This window comes from Megalops cyprinoides, chromosome 24, assembly GCF_013368585.1.
Source record: "Megalops cyprinoides isolate fMegCyp1 chromosome 24, fMegCyp1.pri, whole genome shotgun sequence".
NCBI lineage: Eukaryota > Metazoa > Chordata > Actinopteri > Elopiformes > Megalopidae > Megalops > Megalops cyprinoides.
The window spans coordinates 18,066,502-18,086,904 of record NC_050606.1 but is presented as its reverse complement, the minus strand read 5'-3'; the positions used below and the strand labels follow the sequence as shown (position 1 = coordinate 18,086,904).

At 44.1% G+C, this 20,403-nt stretch overlaps 1 protein-coding gene across 4 annotated transcripts in view; it reads left to right on the top strand.

Moving 5' to 3' along the window:
* Positions 1-13,274, top strand: part of LOC118771296 (microtubule-associated protein 4-like) — a 54,860-nt gene extending 41,586 nt beyond the window's left edge. For 2 of the 4 annotated variants that reach the window (XM_036519246.1, XM_036519245.1), the window contains exons 7-17: positions 954-1,435; positions 2,095-2,331; positions 3,537-3,675; positions 4,101-4,163; positions 4,779-4,972; positions 5,962-6,033; positions 8,766-8,858; positions 11,368-11,449; positions 11,969-12,075; positions 12,428-12,581; positions 13,185-13,274. In XM_036519246.1, the coding sequence (XP_036375139.1) occupies positions 954-1,435; positions 2,095-2,331; positions 3,537-3,675; positions 4,101-4,163; positions 4,779-4,972; positions 5,962-6,033; positions 8,766-8,858; positions 11,368-11,449; positions 11,969-12,075; positions 12,428-12,581; positions 13,185-13,189 (1,628 nt within the window). In that variant the 3' untranslated portion in view covers positions 13,190-13,274. The remainder of the gene's footprint in view (positions 1-953; positions 1,436-2,094; positions 2,332-3,536; positions 3,676-4,100; positions 4,164-4,778; positions 4,973-5,961; positions 6,034-8,765; positions 8,859-11,367; positions 11,450-11,968; positions 12,076-12,427; positions 12,582-13,184) is intronic. The other 2 variants (XM_036519248.1, XM_036519249.1) reach the window with 2 other exon arrangements.
* The last annotated feature ends 7,129 nt before the right edge of the window (positions 13,275-20,403 follow it).

Genomic DNA, 20,403 nt, shown 5'->3' with positions numbered 1-20,403 from the left:
TGAACCAGTGATATCTGTTGTAATGATCACAACATTCCAGCCATTACATTTAGGCTGTGCATAATTAGCAAGCTACCAGTAGCCTGGAAGGAACACTGGATAGCTGAATTGGCTCTGCTAGATACTGTAAAACTGTTTCCTTTGTTCTCACACTGCTACACGGCTTATTTCAATTGTCTAATTTCATGTCACCTAAACAAATTTCTATGTTTTATTATGTAAATCTGACTCTGTGGAGTCCGCAGTTTCTGGCTGCTTCATGTATTATGTTTATAAGTGGTTCTGTTGTGTCATCGAAATTTGTTTTTGGAAGTACGTGGAAGAACATTCCCACAATATTGCACTTTTGGTGAGGCAAAGGTCTGACTGGAGAAATATGCTATATTCTTTTTCCATCATGGGATTTAAGACAGAAACATCAGATCAGAATGTTGGAGGAAATAGCAGAGCTGGAAATATGCCTGAGATGACTTAAAGTTTGAACCAAAACCAGTTATGAAAAAAAAAAAGAAAAGCAAGAAATTGTATTGAACGTTCTGAATATCTGACCAATTATTTAATTATTTGTTTATGGATTTATGTAACTTGTTTACAGAGATTACTTAAAAGTACACCCACAACCAAAGTCCTCTGTTTCAAGCTTCCTTCACCATACCCTCTGTGATTTCAGCTCGAAGTCGGATTATTTGGCTAATGCAATAAGTGAAGGTGAATCACCGTTTTAATCCGTTGTTGAAGAATCTTTTTTTTTATGATGAATATGTTAGGCACTGTGATTAGAGTGTAGGGGGATGTGTTCAGGGAGTGTTCAGGGGTGACCTCTGAACACAGAAGCAATGTCCATTAAATGAGTCGGGTCATGAGGAAAAGGTGGTATTATGTCAGTTGAACTTTTCTCACAAATATAGGTTTGCACATTCTTGGTTAATTTATGGATTTGCTTCTTTCCACAGTGAAAACTGAAAATACTGACAAACTGGAAAAGGTGGAAAAGATGGATACCCTCCCGAAGGAGGAGAAATTGGACATTTTCGAGAAGACGGACAAGCTGGAGAAGACCGACAAACCGGAAAAAGTCGAAAAGATAGACACGTCCCCGACGGTCGAGAAGTTTGATAAATCGCCCGTGGAAAAGATGGGCGAGCAGGAGAAGACCGACAAACCAGAGAAGACGGAGAAGGTGGACAAGGCTGAGAAGGACAAGGCTGAAAAGGACAAGGCTGAGAAGGACAAGGCTGAGAAAGCAGAGAAGCAGGAGAAGGCGAACAAAACGTCAGAAAAACCGGACAAGAAAGAGAGTGGCGTGAAGACGGACAAGGCTGCCAAAACGGAAAAGGCGGAGAAGACTGGGAAAGCAGCTGGTAAAACTCCAGCCGTTAATGGGACCGCTGCCGCCCCGAGCAAGGACCTGCCTAGCCCAGATAAGAAGACGAAGGTAGGCCAGAGAAAGGAGGCAGAGAATTTTGGGGCTGCGATGTGGTGCTTTGCGTGCTCTTGCGTTCGCAGTGCTGATGCTTGTTTGTTTGCCTGTTTGTTCGTTCATTTGTTCATTTGTTTGATCGTTCGATTGTTCGATCGATTGATCGATTGGTTGTTTATTGGCTTGTTTGATCAGTTGATCATTCGTGCATGCATGTGTGTGTCTTGACAGCTGGAGACAGAGTGCAAATACTAAACTAAATACGAAGCTGATTGCACCTATTCTGTTACATTCACTAAGACATTATGAGCGATCCAGCAATATCAGCAGTAGAGAATACACTAGACTAAGAAAAGTTTCACTTCTGCGAGTTCACAAGAATCGTAACTGACTGGATAGCAGTTCTAGCAGATATACAGTTAGCAGATAGCAGATATACAGTTCTTTTGCTGACATTGCTTTCGAAGCACTTGTGTGAACGAGTCTGTTGCACTGTGGATGTGTTCCCAGCTTTCAGGTTCGTCTGTGATTGGCCGGGAGTCTCCTTAGCTGACGCTTCAATTTATGATTTGTGCCGCTTTGCTGCTTTGATTCCTGCTGCCATTGTCACTTGTTTTGTTTTCTGTTCCTCCCCCCCCCCGTTCGGTTTTTTTGCCACGCCGTCCATCCCACAGCCTGCCGTCGGGTCCGCCAGAGCGAGCTCCGCCAAAACGCGGCCCCCCTCGCTGCCCACAGGGGCCGCCGCCCCCAAACGCCCACCCCCCACCTCCAACTCCACCTCCGCCACCCCCAGCAAAAAAAGCCCCACCCCCAAGGCCACCACCCCCACCGCGGGGGCCAAGCGGCCCACGCCCACTGCCAGCCGCCCCCCCAGCACCTCCACCACCACGGCCCGCGAGGCCAAGCCCAAGGTGAGTGCTGCCCCCTACCTCTGTTCCCCCAGGGAACACTATCTCGACAATCTGAGCTTCCCCCAACTCCTGCAAGACCAGCAGTCATCATTTGTGACCTCTTTATCTGAGAGGAGAGAGGACTCTCCAATCTACCTACTTCAACTGGCCTTCAATGCCAGGCTTCAGTACCAGGAGTTTCACCTTGACTCCCGTGCCACATCAAATCTCAATGCTCACATGTAGACATTATTCTCACTCCTACGCCTAATGTCTAATACTTCACAGGAATGTAGGAGTGTGTAAGAAACTCGATGCATAGCATAACAAGAAATGTTTGTATTGGATCGTATTTTCTTCTTAAAAAACGTGAATGTTATACTATAATTTTAATAGAGAGCAGAGAGCAGTTAATATAAACGTAATGAATTTTATGACCTTTCTAGTGTTTTGTGATTATTATATTTAAAGTGCAAGATTTTCATAGATATTTTTATGTATGGTCACTGTACAGACACTGTATATAGCTGTACAGGGAAAAGTCGACTAGCTCTTACTGTTTTATCTCAATGAATATTGTAGCTGTGAGCTGTGACCTTCAGATGTTAGCTCACATTAGCTCACACATGTACGGATTGTGCTGTACGTGAGTATGAGGTGCCTCGTGCAGTTGGTGGTTTACTCCCTCTGGTGGTGAAATTTGGTAAATATAACTTTATATAACATGTCTAGGTGACTAGGCCTATTAGATTTGGTAAATTAACCCTTTTTGGGCTGATACTACCCTTGACCAATAGGTTGAGACAGGTACACCACATTTAGACAGATTAGAGCCCACAGAGGCCTTCTGGGTAATGGATCTTTTCTGTGGCTCAGATAGCAGGAGAGTGAGGGTGATGAGTGATGTGTATCCCCGTTTCCTTACTATAGAACTGGCCTCTGAGGTCAGAGGTCAGCATGGGGCAACCACACGCACCTGGCATGAGCTCAGATTAGTGGATGTTGCCTCGTCACACAATCATCTCTTTCACATCTTTCTCAGAAGGGTTTTTTTTCCTGCTTTTCTGTCTGACCTTGTGTTCCTCATCTTTCTCCCTCTCTTTCCGTTCTTGTTCTTTTCTTTTTCACACACCTGTCTCTGATTCCGCGTAGTCTCTCTCTCTTCCAGACTCTCTCTCTGTCTTCCCGTGCGCTCTCGTTTCTGACGTCTCCTTTGTCTGATACAGACGGAAAGGCGCCCGCCCGTACCAAAGGCCACCCCCGCCAGCGGCGCCTCCACCGCCACCTCCAAACCAGGCGGGGCGTCCCGCCCGCCCACGTCCACGAGCGCGTCCAGCAGCGCCCCCTCTATACGACGCGCTGCATGTGAGTGTCTACGCCTTCCCGCTGTCCGTAGTGAGCCGTTGTCAGTTGTCTGCTGTCTGGCCGGTCTGTGTCTGTAGGGGTGGAGCTCCTGCTGATTCGCTGGGAACAATGTCTCCTTTCGCTCAGTGCACATAAGCAGCTTTACATGCAGTGTAATGTCTATTTCATATATGAGATTTCGGTTTGAGATCACGATAAATAGCAAATATAGCTCATAGTGCTGGGTATAAAATGCACGGTGTGCAGCAAATATGACAACTAAAGAACTCAAAAACCCAAGGGTCATATTACTGTAGTGAAAACACAGACACAGATAACCCCAGTATGCTCATCAGTGTCGGCTCAGATGGTCAGCACCTGAGTTCATCTTCAGTGAACTCAGCACTGATCTGGGATCATTCACGTACTCCTCCTCTGCCCCACAGCTGCCAAGACCGAGAACAAAGCAGGTGATGTGAAGAAGCCCAGCACTGTAAAGGCAACGTCAGGTACTGTCCTGCTCTCATCCTCACCTGTATTTTACTCCCTGTAAATTTCCCTATTATATGTCTTTTAGTTCCCACAAAATCAGCTAGCAGGTAAAGCCGTAAATTCAGGTTTGGCCTCAGTGGTTCCTCTGTCTAATGACCACTCACAGTGTCTGCAGCTGACACAGACTTCCTCGAGGAAGGAGTTCTGTGGTAAAATGGTTTTTGGGCCGTGACGTCTCCACACTCTGCTGAAGCCTTTGTTCAGTGGATGGCAGCAGAAACAAGGTCATCTGAACATAGCAAGAATGTGGTTTCTTTGAGTCCAAGAGCAGCAGATTATTCCAACCATATGGTGTGTTGCATAGCTAAGTAACCATAATTATATGTCACTCTGTTGAAGTGATGAAATATCTCTGAAACATCATGAATCTGTTCTGGTTCATGTGAATCCAGGGGAGAGAGCCCAGGTCTGACAGCGTTAGGCTTTGCTGAAGCCTCCTCTTCTGTAGGCAACAGCAGTACCTCTCTCTCTGTCTTGTTCTCTCTCTCTCTCTCTCTCTGTCTTGTTCTCTCTCTCTCTCTCTCTCTCTCATTCTGTCTTGTTCTCTCTCTCTCTGCCTCTCCTCTGCACAGCTGACACCAGTCGCCCCAGGACCACCCCCAGCACCGGGGGCAGTACCACGACCCGCACCCGCGCCACCAAACCCCCCACCCCCACCTCCGCCTCCACCGGGCCGGAGAGGAAGCCGCCCGTCCCGCGGGCCCCCCGGTCCGCGCCCCGCCCCGGCACCGCCCCTGCGCCGGATGCCAAGAACGCCCGCTCCAAGGTTTGCTCCACGGACAGCATCAAGCACCAGCCCGGTGGGGGCAAAGTTGGGGAGGGAGGAGTCCCGTGGGGTTTGGGCTGGTGCAGGACGAGGGCCATTGGTGGGGGAGCTGTCAATGCATTGACCTGTTCATTTCACAGGACTAAACCCTAGCGCACTCACCCCTTGTGTAGCCACCCCACTCTGATTTCACCTCTGCTGCACAGTAGGTGGGATGACATAACCTGAGTAACACCTTGTTTCAACACCTGAATAACACCTACCTCAACACCACCACCTCTTTACCCATAAGTCCATTCTTCCGTCAGTCATCACCTTCGTCAGTTTTGCCTGAACTGGACCGTCGATTGCTTCCCCCTTACTGTACCTCTCCCCCTTTACTTCCATCTTGTCTGTCGCTCTGTATCTTTTCCTGTCTCTCACTTTCGTCTCTAGTATGTTTTCACTTTTGTGGTTCTTGAATGGCACTCACCTACCCCTTTCTGAAAGACTTAAACAAGCTGCACGTCCTGCAACTAACATTGAAACTGTCAGTAACACACCTCTTAAGTAGGGAAATGCTTTTACAGCTGTTACACTGGGTCCTTCATTTCAGATGTTGTTTTTAATTTAAATATAATATGAAATGAAATAATTGCAGCAAATATGGTAAAAGCACAGCTTCTGTGTATATTCAATATAACATGTAATTTTGGAATTACAAGGAATTGCCCCCCCCCCCCCCCCCCATATTTCCTCTGCCCCTCTACTTATCCTCCTGCCCTGCTCCTGTATGGCATTGACCAAGGGGCTGTTAGTCTCCCCCCTGCACTCTCCTGTGTGGTACTGACCAGGGGGTGGTAGTTTTCCCTCTTCACTCTCCTGTGTGGTATTGACCAGGGGGCAGTAGTCTTCCCCCTCCACTCTCCTGTATGGTTTTGACCAGGGGGTAGTAGTCTTCCCCTTTCCCCCCCTTTGTGGTATTGACCAGGGGGTGGTTGTCTTCTCAGGTCTCTTCATCACAGGGCAAGGCTGACACTCTGGCACAAGGCTCCCCCTCCAAAGAACCCAGCCAGGGAAAAGTGAGTCCATTCCATTGTTCTCCCTCTGTCTCATACTCACTTTGTCTCTCTCTCCCTCTGTCCTCTCTGTTTTCTCTTTCTCTCACCTCTCCTCCCTCTCCTTCAGCTCTCATTTTCAGATTTCTACACTCTCTCCTTGTCCTTTTCCTCTTTTGCCGTTTCCATTTGAAAACACACCAGGTGCCACCAGATATTTGCCATATATTTTGTAGGTTTCATGACAAATGTCTCCAAGACACCAAATCCCTCATTTACAGCATGCCAATATACTGTGTCTTGAAGCTGCAATATCAGTCTCAAATGGAGACATGAAGGGAGCCTTCAGGGCCAGTATAACAAACCACCACATGCTGAAATATATGTATATGGGGACATTTGTCTGCACACACACACACACACACACACACACACACACACACACACACACACCATTTGCCTGGTGTTTTTGCACAGACTGACTGAATGTCAGTCAGGTGCTTGTGCCCTCTGTGATTGACAAACAGACCTACAAGCAAAGGAGACTGACCTTGGCCCCACCTCCGTGCCTCCCTGCTTCCTCTTAATGAAGAAATCACGGCGTTTGCAGTCAAAATGTGACATAGAACTTCTGGGCAGGATTTTCTTGAAGGGAACAACAAAAACCCCACCAGTGTCTCTCCCCATTGTGTGTCCAGTTCTGTCTAATCCAGCCATGCAGGCATTCTCTACACCAGATCCAACTGTGCACTTAGAGACCTCTCCCTAATCTTGTATTGACATGCCATTCAAATGGGTTTCTGTGCTTCCATCGTTCAAATTACAGGTGAATTTTTTGGGCATCCAGTGATTGCTTTTGGAAAATGCTGTCTGCTAAGTTGTGTTAAATTGCTTTTTGTGGAAAGTGGGTGATTGAGAATGTTTATATGTGTGTGTGAATGTCAGAAGTCATATCCTTTTATCTTTGCTTTCCAGGGTCTGCTCATCCAGCACCATATTATGCTGGTGCCTTTATAATCAGTGTAAAGGACACCTGCAGTTCAGAAATTAAACCCAGGGACAATATGTGGTTGGGCACACTAAGTATTTATTAATCAGCCTTGTAAGATTCATATTCTTCTTGTGTGCTTTGTATTTTCCCAGGGTGCTTTTTGTACAATTTTGTAAATTGTTCTGGGGGCCTTTACAGAATCATTTCAAGTTCCTTCCGTTGTGTAAATGTACAAGAACAACAGATGCATGAACTAGTGATAATATTTTACAGAAATGCCATTGGGACTGCTTTAACTGGTGATCGTTATCATTGGTTGTTAATTGAACGGCCAATGGGGAAAAGGTTTTGCTTGGAATCTGGTCTTTGTAGATAACGTGCTCTCTTGCATCACCCGTGTCTTCCAGGCCCACCTGCTAAACAGCGGTATGGAGTGTGCCTGTGACCTGCAGGCAAACTCTGCACTTTCATTTTCATCAGTAGGAGAGATTTAAATTCCTAGCTAGAGTATTTCACATGCAATCTGAATAGTGTTGAAATGGGGAAGTCACAGACCTGCAGTGACTGTAATTGCATCGGTACAGTTAAGTCGGTGCTGACCAGCTGGTTGATTTCTCTCTCCAGTCGACTCAGAATATTAGAGTATAACTGCAGAGCCGTCAGTCTGAAAGGCATTTTTGATTCCCCACTGTAGCAAACCAATTCCCAGCCCACACACCCTGATAAAAGTGTGAAATTTGAGCAGCTCTGAAAATCAGCGCTTTGAGAGGTGATTGGGTTTCTGTGCGATGCAGCTACACTGAAATCTGACACAAAAAGAGGAGAACAGATTTCGACTTGGTGGGAGGGAAAATGACCTTGTGCTAAGCCTATGCTGAACCTCTATCTGAACCTCAGTCAGTAACCCCCCTACGCACACACCATCCACAGAGTGTTAGGTAGTGTTGGGTAGTGCTGGAAAGCCTTCTCCACCAAGCGTGTGTTTGTGTGTGTGTGTGTGTGTGTGTGTGTGTGTGTGGGTGTGTGTGTGTGTGTGTGTGTGGTGTGTGTGTGTGTGTGTGTGTGTGTGTGCGTGTGTGTGTACATCCATAAGGACCAAGGTATTATCACTGTGGCTAACCAGTGTTTGCCTATTGCCTGGCATGATGTGAATGTGTGTGTCTTTGTATTTAATTATACCAGTCATACATTTGCCCCATATTGTCAGAAACGTTGTGTTTAGCATTTTGTTTTTGCGTGGGTATAGTATTCTGTAATCTCTCTGTGTAAACTTGTAATACTTCTATGACTTCCTCAGTGAAAATCTGTATGACCAGGGCTCAGTGGTCATCCATCTGAAATTATTTTTCTTAAGGCATGTGGTACATCAACACACCTGCTTGTCATACAGCATAAAATGGATTTGTCCCAAACAATTATCTTAATTAACAATTAACTTAATAATCCCTTTGTCAAATCATTAGTATTGTAAGGCGATTATAATTGCTCTAGATTTGATATGGCATAGTTTTTATTCATTCATTCATTCATTCATATGTATCTGTATCATGTTTGGATATGAACAGTGAAGTGATCAGCAGTACACTGCACTGTTAGCTTGAGCCCAGGTCAAAGTGAGGAGTGTGTGTGGACTAGACTAAGGAGTGTGTGTGGACAAGCAAACCAGTGTGTGTTGTAGACGCTTCTGCTAACCTTCCCAATCCTCCTAAACTCCCTGGGGGTCCCCTGGTCACCCTGTCCTCTCTGCTGCTATGCTGTGTTGTAGGTTCAGATAGTCTCCAAAAAGCTGGACTTCAGCCATGTCACCTCGCGCTGTGGCTCCAAGGACAATATCAAGCACGTTCCTGGAGGAGGGAACGTAAGTACGCGGTTGTCTCAGAGCGGCCCTCAGCACGCCATTTACCGACGCATCAGATCACACGGCAGAGGACAAACCCGCCAACAACTCAAATAAACCCCACAGAGGCTGAACCCAATTACACCTCGCATTACACAGCAGAAACGCACCTGTTAACACGTCACATTTCACAACAGAAATAAACCCAGGGCCGATTGAAACGAAACCATCAAGCTCAAAGGCAGAGGTGCAACCCAGTGACAGGCAGCACAGCGAAGCTAAAATCAGACCCTCTGACACATTAAGCGGTGCTGCGACACTCCAGAGTAACAGGACATAGACTGTCTCTCTCAGGATGAAACAGTGACTGATTGACCCCGCAGACAGGAGAGAGGGGTTTTTTTCTCGCAAAATTACTTTGATACAGCAGGGTAAGGAACGTTTTTGAGCGCAGTGCGTTTTTGGAACCGAAACCAAGCACATTTGTTTTTGAACAATAATAACAACAAAAAATTTGACTTGAATTTGACTTCATGTGATCTGACCCACATTGGCCCACAATCTGGCCCACATTGATGACTCATTTGGAAGTGGAGCTGGAAAGGCTTCTTGGCCATGCCTGTCACATGACCAGGGCAGTGGCTGCGCTCCCTACAAAAGAGAACAGAATTGAAGGCTCGGTCCATCTCTCCATTATTGACCATTAGCAGCCCTAGCAGTTTTACTAGGAATCAATGCTTGTGTAAAACGCGCTATTGAAAAGCTAGTGGTAGAGTGCCCTCTATCACAGCAGCAGAAGTGCTCAGCGCCCTGGGAATATGGTCTTACGCCCTGCCTGTGTAACAGAGTGTGTTGTGTCTGATCCCACCCCACTGATTTCCTCCTATAAAAACTTGCAGTCCCTCTTTCTCCCTCCCTCTTTCAGTCTGGGCATAGAGGTGTTCGTCTGTACCCTCCCCCCTAATAACAGTCCCCCGTCATTAACACACTGACACTTTATTTTACACAGGGACAGACTCAAGACTGAGATGTGGATTGTTTTGCTTACATGGCACACATGTGCTCTGCTTTATGGTCAGCAAATGATGACCTGGAAGCAGTTGTGTAGCCTTTTTGTAGCTTTCACATCTTGTATGTAACAAACAGTACCATTTAATATTACAATAATAGTTTATTTTTTTACTTTCTTTTGTTATAATGTTTGAGTGCAATGAGTTACCGTGCTTCCAATGTTGCACATTTGCAATAAATACACACACTCACATATGTGTATATATATATATATATATATATACACATATATACATTACATCATTTTATAAATTTATATAGTAAAGATGACTTTACATAGACATAATATGTGTCAAATAGATAAAATGGAAAAGAAAAAAAGCTCAAGCTGCAGCACAACCTGGTATTTCTTTACTAGTCCAAAGATGTTAAATGTAATGTTCACAACCATATGAATAGCTCATTATCCCTGATTTTTCCAATTTTGGAAAAGCAAGGTTTTCCCCATTTCTCCATATGGTTTTTACCTCTTGCCAGTAGACCCCTCTTCACCATTTTGACTTGTGTCTGTGGAGGAATATTAGTTACATAAATATGGTAGAATGTCTCAATTTGTATCAATTAGATGTACTTTAAAGTATCTACATGTAGATATAACAAATAACAAGATCTGAAAATGTGTACAGGTATTCAGTGTGCAAGTAGCTGGGAAGTAAAGACAATGGGCTAAAATGAATAGGTTTCTGAAAGGTAGACCCATTAAAAGTGAATGGAGACAGCAGCATGAAGTCAGTAGGTTTGGTCTCTCCCTTCTTATCCTTTGAATGTGAGGGTAAGATTATTGTTGTGCATATCATATAGTTGTCCCCTTAATATTTGGACAAAAATGTCAGTTTCTAAGGCTGGCATCTCTAAATGCTCACATGCTGCTGTTGTTTGTTCTGGAAACATATCTGCCTGTACACTGTGGGTATTGGTGGAATATTCAAAAATTAATGCAGATAATCATGCAAATAAGATAATGCAAAATCTATATCCTGAATGCACATATTTTTTATTCTGTAGTATACTGAAGTATAAATATTGCTTGCAGTCTAGCACTGACTTTGCATTTATTGAATTTTAATGCTGATTGTGAAGTAAAAATAAGATATCCAATGAGCAGAGGAGAGTTTGTGGCTCTCTGTTTGACTTAAGGTTACAAACCGTGAGAATTTTTATAGGGGTAAAACTGCAGGGCAGCTCATGGCAAAGTAGGATTTGTCCTGAACTGTGGCTTTGATTAGTGCTCCAATTAGCATGTTCTATGTTGTGGTTGTGTTTTTTGTGTTATGATGATGATGATCACATTGCCCACAAGGGCCACGTTTTGTCAGCGGAGCTCAGACACCATGGAATGGCCTTCTGGCTGAAAAGAATTAGAGATATAATAAATTTCTCCATTTAGAGCTTTAGCCAGTTAGGACATTTACCCTGCGACTGTTCTTCTGAAGCATGTCCTGTGTGCTGTATGTCATAGGTCCAGATTCTCAGCAAGAAAGTGGATCTGAGCAAGGTAACCTCAAAGTGTGGCTCTAAGGACAATATCAAACATAAGCCAGGTGAGATGTGTGTGTGTGTGTGTGTGTGTGTGTGTGTGTGTGTGCAAGTGTTTGTTCCTACAAGTGATGAGCAAGTGAGGCTTTGTGAACCCCACAATGAATAGTAATACCATATTCTGTTAGTTATCCTCTATGCTGTTAGTATGAACAGCATTTACTTAAATAGTATGATACTCTTATTTGTTCAGATCAGTGTGTCACCGATAACACATGATACTGTAGCTCTATTCATCCTCATTAACAGGTACAGGAACAGCTTTGATTAGGGGTTTCCAGCTCTGGTCCAGAAAGGCTGCAGCTGTCCTGAATTTATTTTCCATCCATTTTTATCTCTCTAATTGAAAAATATTTAGAGTAGAGATTAGCCTGGCTTAGCTGAGGGAGTATTTAGCACGTAAGTGTTCGGATGGTAAAAATAAACTGCCTAGACTGCATGCATCAAGGATTATTCGGTACTGCTTTCTCAGTTACTCCTTATTAAGACTGATTGCAAATGTAGTGACCATATGTGCCCTACAGGAGGCGGTGATATGAAGATCCCCTCCAGCAAGGTGAACGCCAAGGCTCAGTCCAAAGCGGGGTCAGTGGACAAGGCGAATCACGGGCCAGCAGGTGACCTTGTCAAGGTGAGGTCATGAGTCTGCATGCTCTTACATGCTGCATGCTGTACTCACAAGACCAAGGTCAACTGTCAACTATCAATCATGTAAAATATGCCTGGTGCCTGTATATTGTTATAGTTGAAGAGGAGTTCAGCTATTCAACACTCCAGAGTTGGTGTGTATTTAACCAGTCACCTTGTTCCTTTTGCCTTGAATAGACAACACCTCCTTCAGTTTTGCTACCCTCTGATCCCAGTCATGTACCTTCCTGTTTCTTTCCCTCAAATATTTATCCCAAAGGTAAACATGGTCCAGGACCACCCTGTAAACTTCTTCTACCCTACATAAAACCTACCCCTCTGCTGTGTGCCCGCAGGATGCCAGCCAGGAGAACAGGGCTCCCCCTAACGGCACACCAGAAACCGCACCAGAGAACGCATCCAAGGAGAACGGGGTGAAGGAGGACGTGCCCTGCTTGGGGGAGGGGCTCCAGGACCGCCAAGGCCTGGACACGTGCATCCCTGAGACAAGTGAGTTCACCCTGCCTACCTGCCACTGGCAGCCCGGTCCCCCCTTTCTGTGGGACTCACTCCAGTCAGCCAGATTTTATTTGTTATGGCGCATTTTTAAGATGTAGCATTGTGGTGCTTAAGGTGAATTAAAAAAAGAAAATCCAGGGTCAGTTGGGGGAAAAACTGTAAAAGTATTCTCTGACCAATAGTTTGGTTGTCTTGGTTTCTTCCATATTCTTATTTGGCAATGGTTGTCATGACTGCAAAAAGGCTGCCTACCACTGTACTGTATTTACTTTTTTTTGAAACATGAATTAGCCTGCTTGGCTGTACATCAAAGTACACCATCTCTGCTCAGGCGTATTTGAGGCTGTTTGTTTTAGAGTTTTTTTTTTTTGCTCCAAATACACTGACCTAAATTGTGTCTGGCTTTAATTTTTCAAGCATCCAGTTTTGTTTTGCGCTAACACTGCTGTCCTTTTAATCCTTTTCACAACCCCCAAATCTTTTCCCTGTGCCCCTTTTCCCTCTCTCTTTCCCCTCCTTATTCTTTCTCTCCTTCTCTCGTCCTCTGTCTCGCTCTGTCTATCCCACTTCCTTCTCTCCCTCTTTCCTTTCCAGACTAAGTCTCAGATGCAGTGCTCCAGCCCAGTCGTCCGGGCCCACAGCCGACCACCGCGCTGACATCAGCCCCTGGCCCGCCCCCCCCCCCCCCCCCCCTTCCCTCCACGCAGCACCTCTCTCAGTGACCGCCCCCATCCCTCTCCCCACCCCCCGCACCCAATTCCTCCAGAAGGGGCAGGGGGGGACAGAGACACGCTAGAAGGACAAGGAACTCAGTACCACCACCCCAGCACACTCTCTCTCCTCTGCTCGCTTCCCTCTGAGCTGGCGTCTCGGCTACAGACAGCCCCCTCAGTCAGGTCTCTTAAGGTCATGTGTGAGATTCAATCTCTTGGGCCAGCTTACTCAGTGTTTGAATCAGCTCTCCTCTCCCTGGTTATTGAAACGCCACCTTCCTCTCTGTATTGCAAAGCCCCCTGCAAGAGCATGACACGTACAGTTTAGCACTATAGTCTTAGTCACTATGCAGTCTTTCCCAGTGGACGACAGCCTTTCCCGCCTGAACCTGTTGGGAAGCACAGTCCCCTGGGGCCACACGAGGTTTGGTTTTGTGTAACAGCAGCAGTCAGTCAATCAATCACCCCTTATCTTGAGCATGTGGGACCGTCACGTGGTCCTGACAATTTAGATCATTCCAGCAATCCTTAGCCCCCCTCTTCCGGGACCCCACGCTTCAGTTGCTTCCAGCCTCCACCGAAACAGAACTCACAACTGGTAGAAACGTGTAGTATAAATCACTTTGATCTGTGTGTTTCGTGACCATGTGTTTAAGTAAATATTGTAACAAGGAGATGTGATGTCATGTTCCATTTCACTTCGCACTTTGTGTTGGTTTCTCTTCTTAATGACAGCAATACAGCAGACTCTGCTGACGGCACGAAAATCCCCATAAGCACTCTGTGGAATTGTGAGGAGAATGCTGGGAAAACGGCCGTCGATCCAGCACTCCACTGCCAAGTAGGCTGTGGGAAAGTCTCAGCCGCCCGACCAGTTGCGAATCAATTGACCAGATGACTCATCCTTGCCCAGGGCCTGATGGGAAGTGGAGTTTGTGATTGGCGGCCATTTTCCCCCATCACTCCCTCGCTGAAGTACAGTGTGTACACAAACAGGAGAGAGATGCGCCCGTGTTCAGGACTTTGCGACTGAGCCAGGGTGTGAGCAGGACACGTAGCAGCGAGAGACGGAGTAGAATATTGATAGATAAGAACAAGAGGAAGGGAGTTCTGAGAAAGCGGGGAAGAGCGGATATGTGCATTGGAGGTCATGGATTTTGCCTGTGATGTCTCTTGCCCTGGTAGAAAAGGAGGGATCTGTGTTTAGCAGAGTCCAGAGAAGCTGTTTGCTTTTACATCTGTATTTCTTAAATGTAAGTACAGCAATGAAATTTTGCCCTGTAACGACTGATTGTAGGAATTTGGTGGAATGATATGTCGTATGTGCCTCTTTCATGTGCAGATAAGGAGACTGTCCCTGAAAGACAGGTAGAAGGCAATCATAAAAATTATATTGTTTCAGTGGCCTAGCAGCATGTCTTTAACCCTTGAAGACTCAGTACTTAATTGAATTAGACTTAAGTACTGTGACTGAATTTGTAGTCCACCTGCCTGCGCTGAAGGCATATTAGGAGGGCACCATTTTTATGGGAATATCTGTAGATTTATGTTTGTGAAGCATTTCCTGCAGGGAATAGAAAAATGCTAGAAGAATTTGAGAATAGCTACATCAGAGCCGGAAGGGGTTGTATAATATATCTTGCACTATCTTGTTCCAATATCAGTACTAGTTAGGATTCTAAAACAGTCCGTCGTTAGTTTCTGTGGCAGGAGAGCCCACAGGAGGAGGTAGAGGGATGGGACACCTCTGTAACACTAATGCAAGTATAAAGTGAAACACTATGTAACTTAGCACTGTGATTGTAGACTGTACTTACAGACTTCCACAACTGATATCCACGATAGCACATTGACATATAGTGACATTAAAAGTGCATTCTGTATATAAGCTGTATTTTTGCATATAGCTCCTTGGTAGGTTTTTAAGTGGAAAAATCAAGAGAGAGACACCGGCATGCCGAAGGAAATGGGAGAATGTTTAGCTTGCCGAATCAAGATGGAGCTATTGAGGGAGGAACGGAGGAGTCTAGACAGTTTAATTCATCTTGCAGATGTGTGTGCGTGTGCTTGTGTGCACGCAATGTGTGCGTGTACTCATACATGCACTGTGTGTGTGTGTGTGTGTGTGTGTGTGTGTGTGTGTGTGGTCTCACCTGCTCGCACTGCCTCTGACTGCTGGTACGGCTATAGAATCCCCCAATCTCACTCCAGTCTTAAGAGAGGTACAGGGAAATTGATATTTTGAGCTGCAGATGTATTACATAGACTTAACAAGACTGCATAATAATACAGGGTAGTGCTAAGAATGCAGAGATAGCAACTAAAAGTATTGGCAAGAAGCACCTTATATGTGATATATGACTAAGAGTACATTATGATGAAGAGCTTCATTCTGTAAGAGTATTTGTGCCCCTGCTTATACTGTGTAGTTGAGAGGGCCCCCTTTCGCCAAATGAAGGAATTATAGGCTGTAGGTAATAAAAAAGTATATTTGTATCATAGTAATACAATTCTGAATTTGCTTGTGTTTTGATGTTATGCATTGTTGTACAACTGATACTGTGCAGCAAAATGTAGGCAACAGTTTGTAAAGAAAAACTGCAAACATAGAACTTATTCCAAAGCTTGAATAAGTCTCTCCCCCCCCCCAAAAAAAAAACAATTGAAAATTGCGGCCACGTTTATAGCTATATTCAGATATATTATGATTGAGGAGGGCATATAGGTATTTGTGTAGTGCAGCACATGGATCAGTGGTTGCTGAAGAGCTCTCTGAGCCCCCTGGTGGTTCGTATGCTTACTGCAGCAGTTGTCACTCCTCTGGATTTCAGCTTCGTGCTTCTGGTGCCATGATCCTTCTAAGGCAGTTCTCTTTGTGCCTGTTGATACAGTTGTTTATAAATATATATCTTACTGTTTATACACTATCACCGTGGAATTTTTTTTAGGGCCATATGGATGTTGAGTACAACTATAATTAAAATGTACCTTTTAACCCTTTTCTGAATTTTTTTCTTTTGGAAATTCTGTAAGCCTGTCTTTTTAAAAAAGGGCAGAAGTAAAAGAATGTTTTTAAAATGTAATGTATTAAAAAACGCAAGGTATGAAATATACCTATAAAATAAGATATTACCTTTTTGTTCTGTTCTCCCATCCACTACGTGGTGGGTATGTGAGTGAGGAGGATGGCAGGGTTAAGGTGTGGACTTTTATTACGGAGGTTGATACTCTAAATTCGGTTTGATTGACATCTTGGGAAGAGTGCCAATCCACTTTTAGGACGGATATCAGCCCTTAGTGTGTCCCTGACTTTCCCTGCTTCAGCCACACGCCCCCTCACTTTCAAAATATTATCAGCAGGAAAGACCTCATGCAGGCACACCGATGCTCTGTCTTGTCAGCTTTGTTTAAAAACGCAAGCTGAAATTAAAGAAATTAAGGGATTGAAACTGATCACGCAATGTGGCATTTGGGAACAGAGTGCCATTCTGAAACGAATGAGAGGTAGAGGTTTAATCTGGGAACGATGGACGCCCCCCTCCTCCCTCATGCACTTAGCCATGGAGTGTTCTAGAGATATGAGAGATGTAGGCCTACCAAACCCTGCTGTGAGACCAACAGTGGCTCGGCTGGCCTGTGTTATGTGGGAGCGCTCCTGGTAGTGCTCGCCGAGTGTGTACAGTCTAATAGAACGCACTGAAAGAGCATGCCGAAGACAATGGGTTCTATTAGGTAGACATCTGGTCATGTGCAGGACACGGTTCTTTCTCCCTTTAATTTGAAATGTTTATTGTCTAGTTTTGAAGAAATGTTTATTGTGGTTGATTGTTAACTAGTGATGTAGTTATTAATCATGGAATAAATGGAAAATGTAAAAAAAAAAACTGTGTTGTACTTTATTTATTCTTTATTATTTATTCTCAGATATTTTGAAGCTCACTCAGAAGTGAGAGCTACACAAGATTGATTCTACAGGTGACCACTTCAGTGTTCGGTGCTTTTAGAGGTTTAAAACCCCTCTTGTTCTCTTAGTTTATGGAGAGAACATTGAGTGCTGTAAGAAGGCTTTAGGGTCCTGAACTTGTTCATGAAAAAGATCACCATGTCATTCATATCATTCAGAGTGAGTTTGCTGAGCCCGCTGTCAAGATTGGACTTTGCCCTATTGTTAGTTTTATTGTTGAGTTGCTAGTTACATGTGTGAGAAAACTCTTATTTAATCTTAATTATCTGAAATGAGTGCTTATCTTCAAAATGAATGACAATGGAAGTGACAAGGGCAGTACAAAATAGGAAATGAATCTCAGAGCCATCGTACGCAGGAGAACATGATACACCTCTCACCTGCTGTGAAGCAAGGAAAGGCCAAGGTTATGGTCCTCCATCCGTGACCACCAGCCAGTCTTTACCCACAGCTCCGTCTCCTCGACTTGGTCTTGTTTTGAATTGTTTGTCCTTGAGGACAAACATAGCCTTGTGAAATTCCTGCTGAATGCCTCTCACTAATTGAGCAGGACAGACTGTGAGGCACATGGATGTTTAAGCTGAAGTCACAGGGTTTGTAGAGGATCAACAGTAACGGGACAGCCCCTTATACAGGATACTATAGTTACAATTGATACGGGCTGAAGAACCAGTTGTGCCTGATTTGAAACGGGAGACCTGTGTGCAAAAAGAAACATTTTTTACGACCAAAGTGTGATCTTCCAAGATTGCAGTGATCGATTTTTGATTCGGTCAGGCCAAGGTGTGACTGTGCAGCAGGCTGGGAAATAAATGGATATTACAGTACCAGTCTAATGTTTGGAGACAATTGGTTAAGATAATGGGAAACATGCATTCAAAGGCATTTTGATCTGAAGACATGCTTAAATGCTTGGAATTTGTTTCTTAGGAATCAACCTCACTATTTAGATTTGTCTGAATTTCTTCCCAAAATATATTTTGAAAAAATATCTTTGACTTCTTTATAGAATCTAAAATACAAGGTAGTTTTGATTTGTTTAACACTTTTTTGTTCACTGCTAAAATGTGGAAAATAGTAAAAAATAAAGAATAAAAGTTTTGTCCAAACTTTTGGCTGTTACTGTATATCAGATATTTTAAATGGGCCAATGGGCCAAGGACTTTAGCAGTCCTTGCTGTCCAAGCTATTCGTGGAGGCAACATTATGTCTTGGAGGTTACCTGCCTGTCACTCAAGCCCCCTCTTGTCTTGTCACCCGGGACTATAATTAGAGTGTCCTTATGTCTTTCCTGATTGAAGCAACACATGTGCATCTCCTCAGGTTCCTGTCTTCATCTTCAGTCCTCCAAGGTTTCGCCGCACAGTGAAGTGGCTGGTCATCGCCGCTCTCTGCTGCTGACGCCATTGTGGTTCAGCAACTAGAAGTTGCTGGGTGGTTTAATAGCTGGAGGGCTGCAGTTGTTTAGCCTAGCGCAGTGCGGAGATGTTCGTAGCGCATTTTATGTTGGTTAACTGGGTGTTGAACCTTACTTTGGTGACCTAGTGTGAACCTGAACCAGGAATCTGCACTCAGCCTGTCCTGTGGCTGCGGACGCCCAGGCAAGGAGTCATGGATGTGCTGGATGAATTTTGATAAGATGGACAACCAAGCGGAATCTGTGGGTGCCCTTCAGGCCTGCGGCAGTGAGACTTGCTGGACAGTGTGGCAACTGAACACACAAGCTGGTATGTTTTATCTTAATCCCCCCTATTACATCGCATATTCAATTAAGTTGTGTATTTTTCGTGTTAGTTTTTTATTAGTTGTAGTGGTACTGAATGCAGTAGTAAACAAAAAAAAACAGCTGTGACATTGTAAAACAAAAGCTGAATATAAATAAAATACAGTCAATCAGGCAATCGCTCAATTAAAGGAATTTGGTAAGAGTTTATGGCTATATGTAATGTTATGTGACTGAGTACTTCAGGCTGGGAAAATGTGATTAGGAGTGTAGTAATCAATGATGTTTGACAACCGCTGTTCTAGCCAATGCCCTAGCCACTGCCCTACCCAGCTGTCAGGAAAATGGGTTGACAGTAAGAGCAGTTAGCAAGTGATCAAGGTAGAGTAGCCTGTGGGCATGACAGGCTCAGACTAGAGTTAGCTCTAAGATAGCAAGCTGGGTGTATTAATGTAGTTTATCATCTATTATATTGTAGTTTTTTTTCAATATTACATGGAATTGTTGTTTGAACAGATATTTCTCAATCTTTGGCTAATTCATCTCAGCATTTTGCATGAGGCCAGACACAGGATTAGGGACCTGGACCAACAATATTTCAACCAGGATAGTATAAATTTACTATGTATTAATTTCCACCCCAGGATGATTAGTAATTACCTGGAATACTAGTACTACAAAATCTATTTTATATTTGTTTATCATATTATTTGTTGTACAATAATGTAAGTTAATGGCTATCAGGTAATAGCACTGATTGATGTGCAGTGCAGGAATTAGAGATATTCCTCGTTTTTGAAGGATCACCTGGTGTCTGTCACTCACTCAATCCTATTTTGGATCCTCCTTCGTCTCCACTACACACCCTAATCGCCCTGTCCTGTCATAGTAACACTGTGCTTAATCCCCATCTACACAGAGTAGCAGTCTCTTATATTTGGCTGTTAGCCCTTCTTAAAGTAAAGGTATTAAGTAAGCAGGCTCTCTGACATGAAGTAATTTACTGCAACAACTGCCTACATGCATTGCATGCAGTGTGAAGATGTAAAAATGGTCTGGTATGTGACACAATTCATTGGCAGTGCAGATACAATTTCAAGCAGAAAGAATTCAAGAAGTAGCCAATCATATGTGACATATCATTTTAATTTGGTCTTTGAATGTCATTACTGTATGTATGTCAAGTTTGTATTTTTTTTTTTATAAATTAGCATACTGGCAGCTTTATGTCTGGGAAAAAATGAAAGTAAAAATGAAGATAGCAGTGAGCAGCCACTGGTTCAGCATATTGACCGAAGCTGTCAACACACTGTTTTGTGCACAAGTTTTGATTCTTATTTAGAAAAGCCCCTGACTTTGACTTTACAGGAAGTCAAATTAAGGAATCTATGGAAGCCACACTTCAGGAGAAGA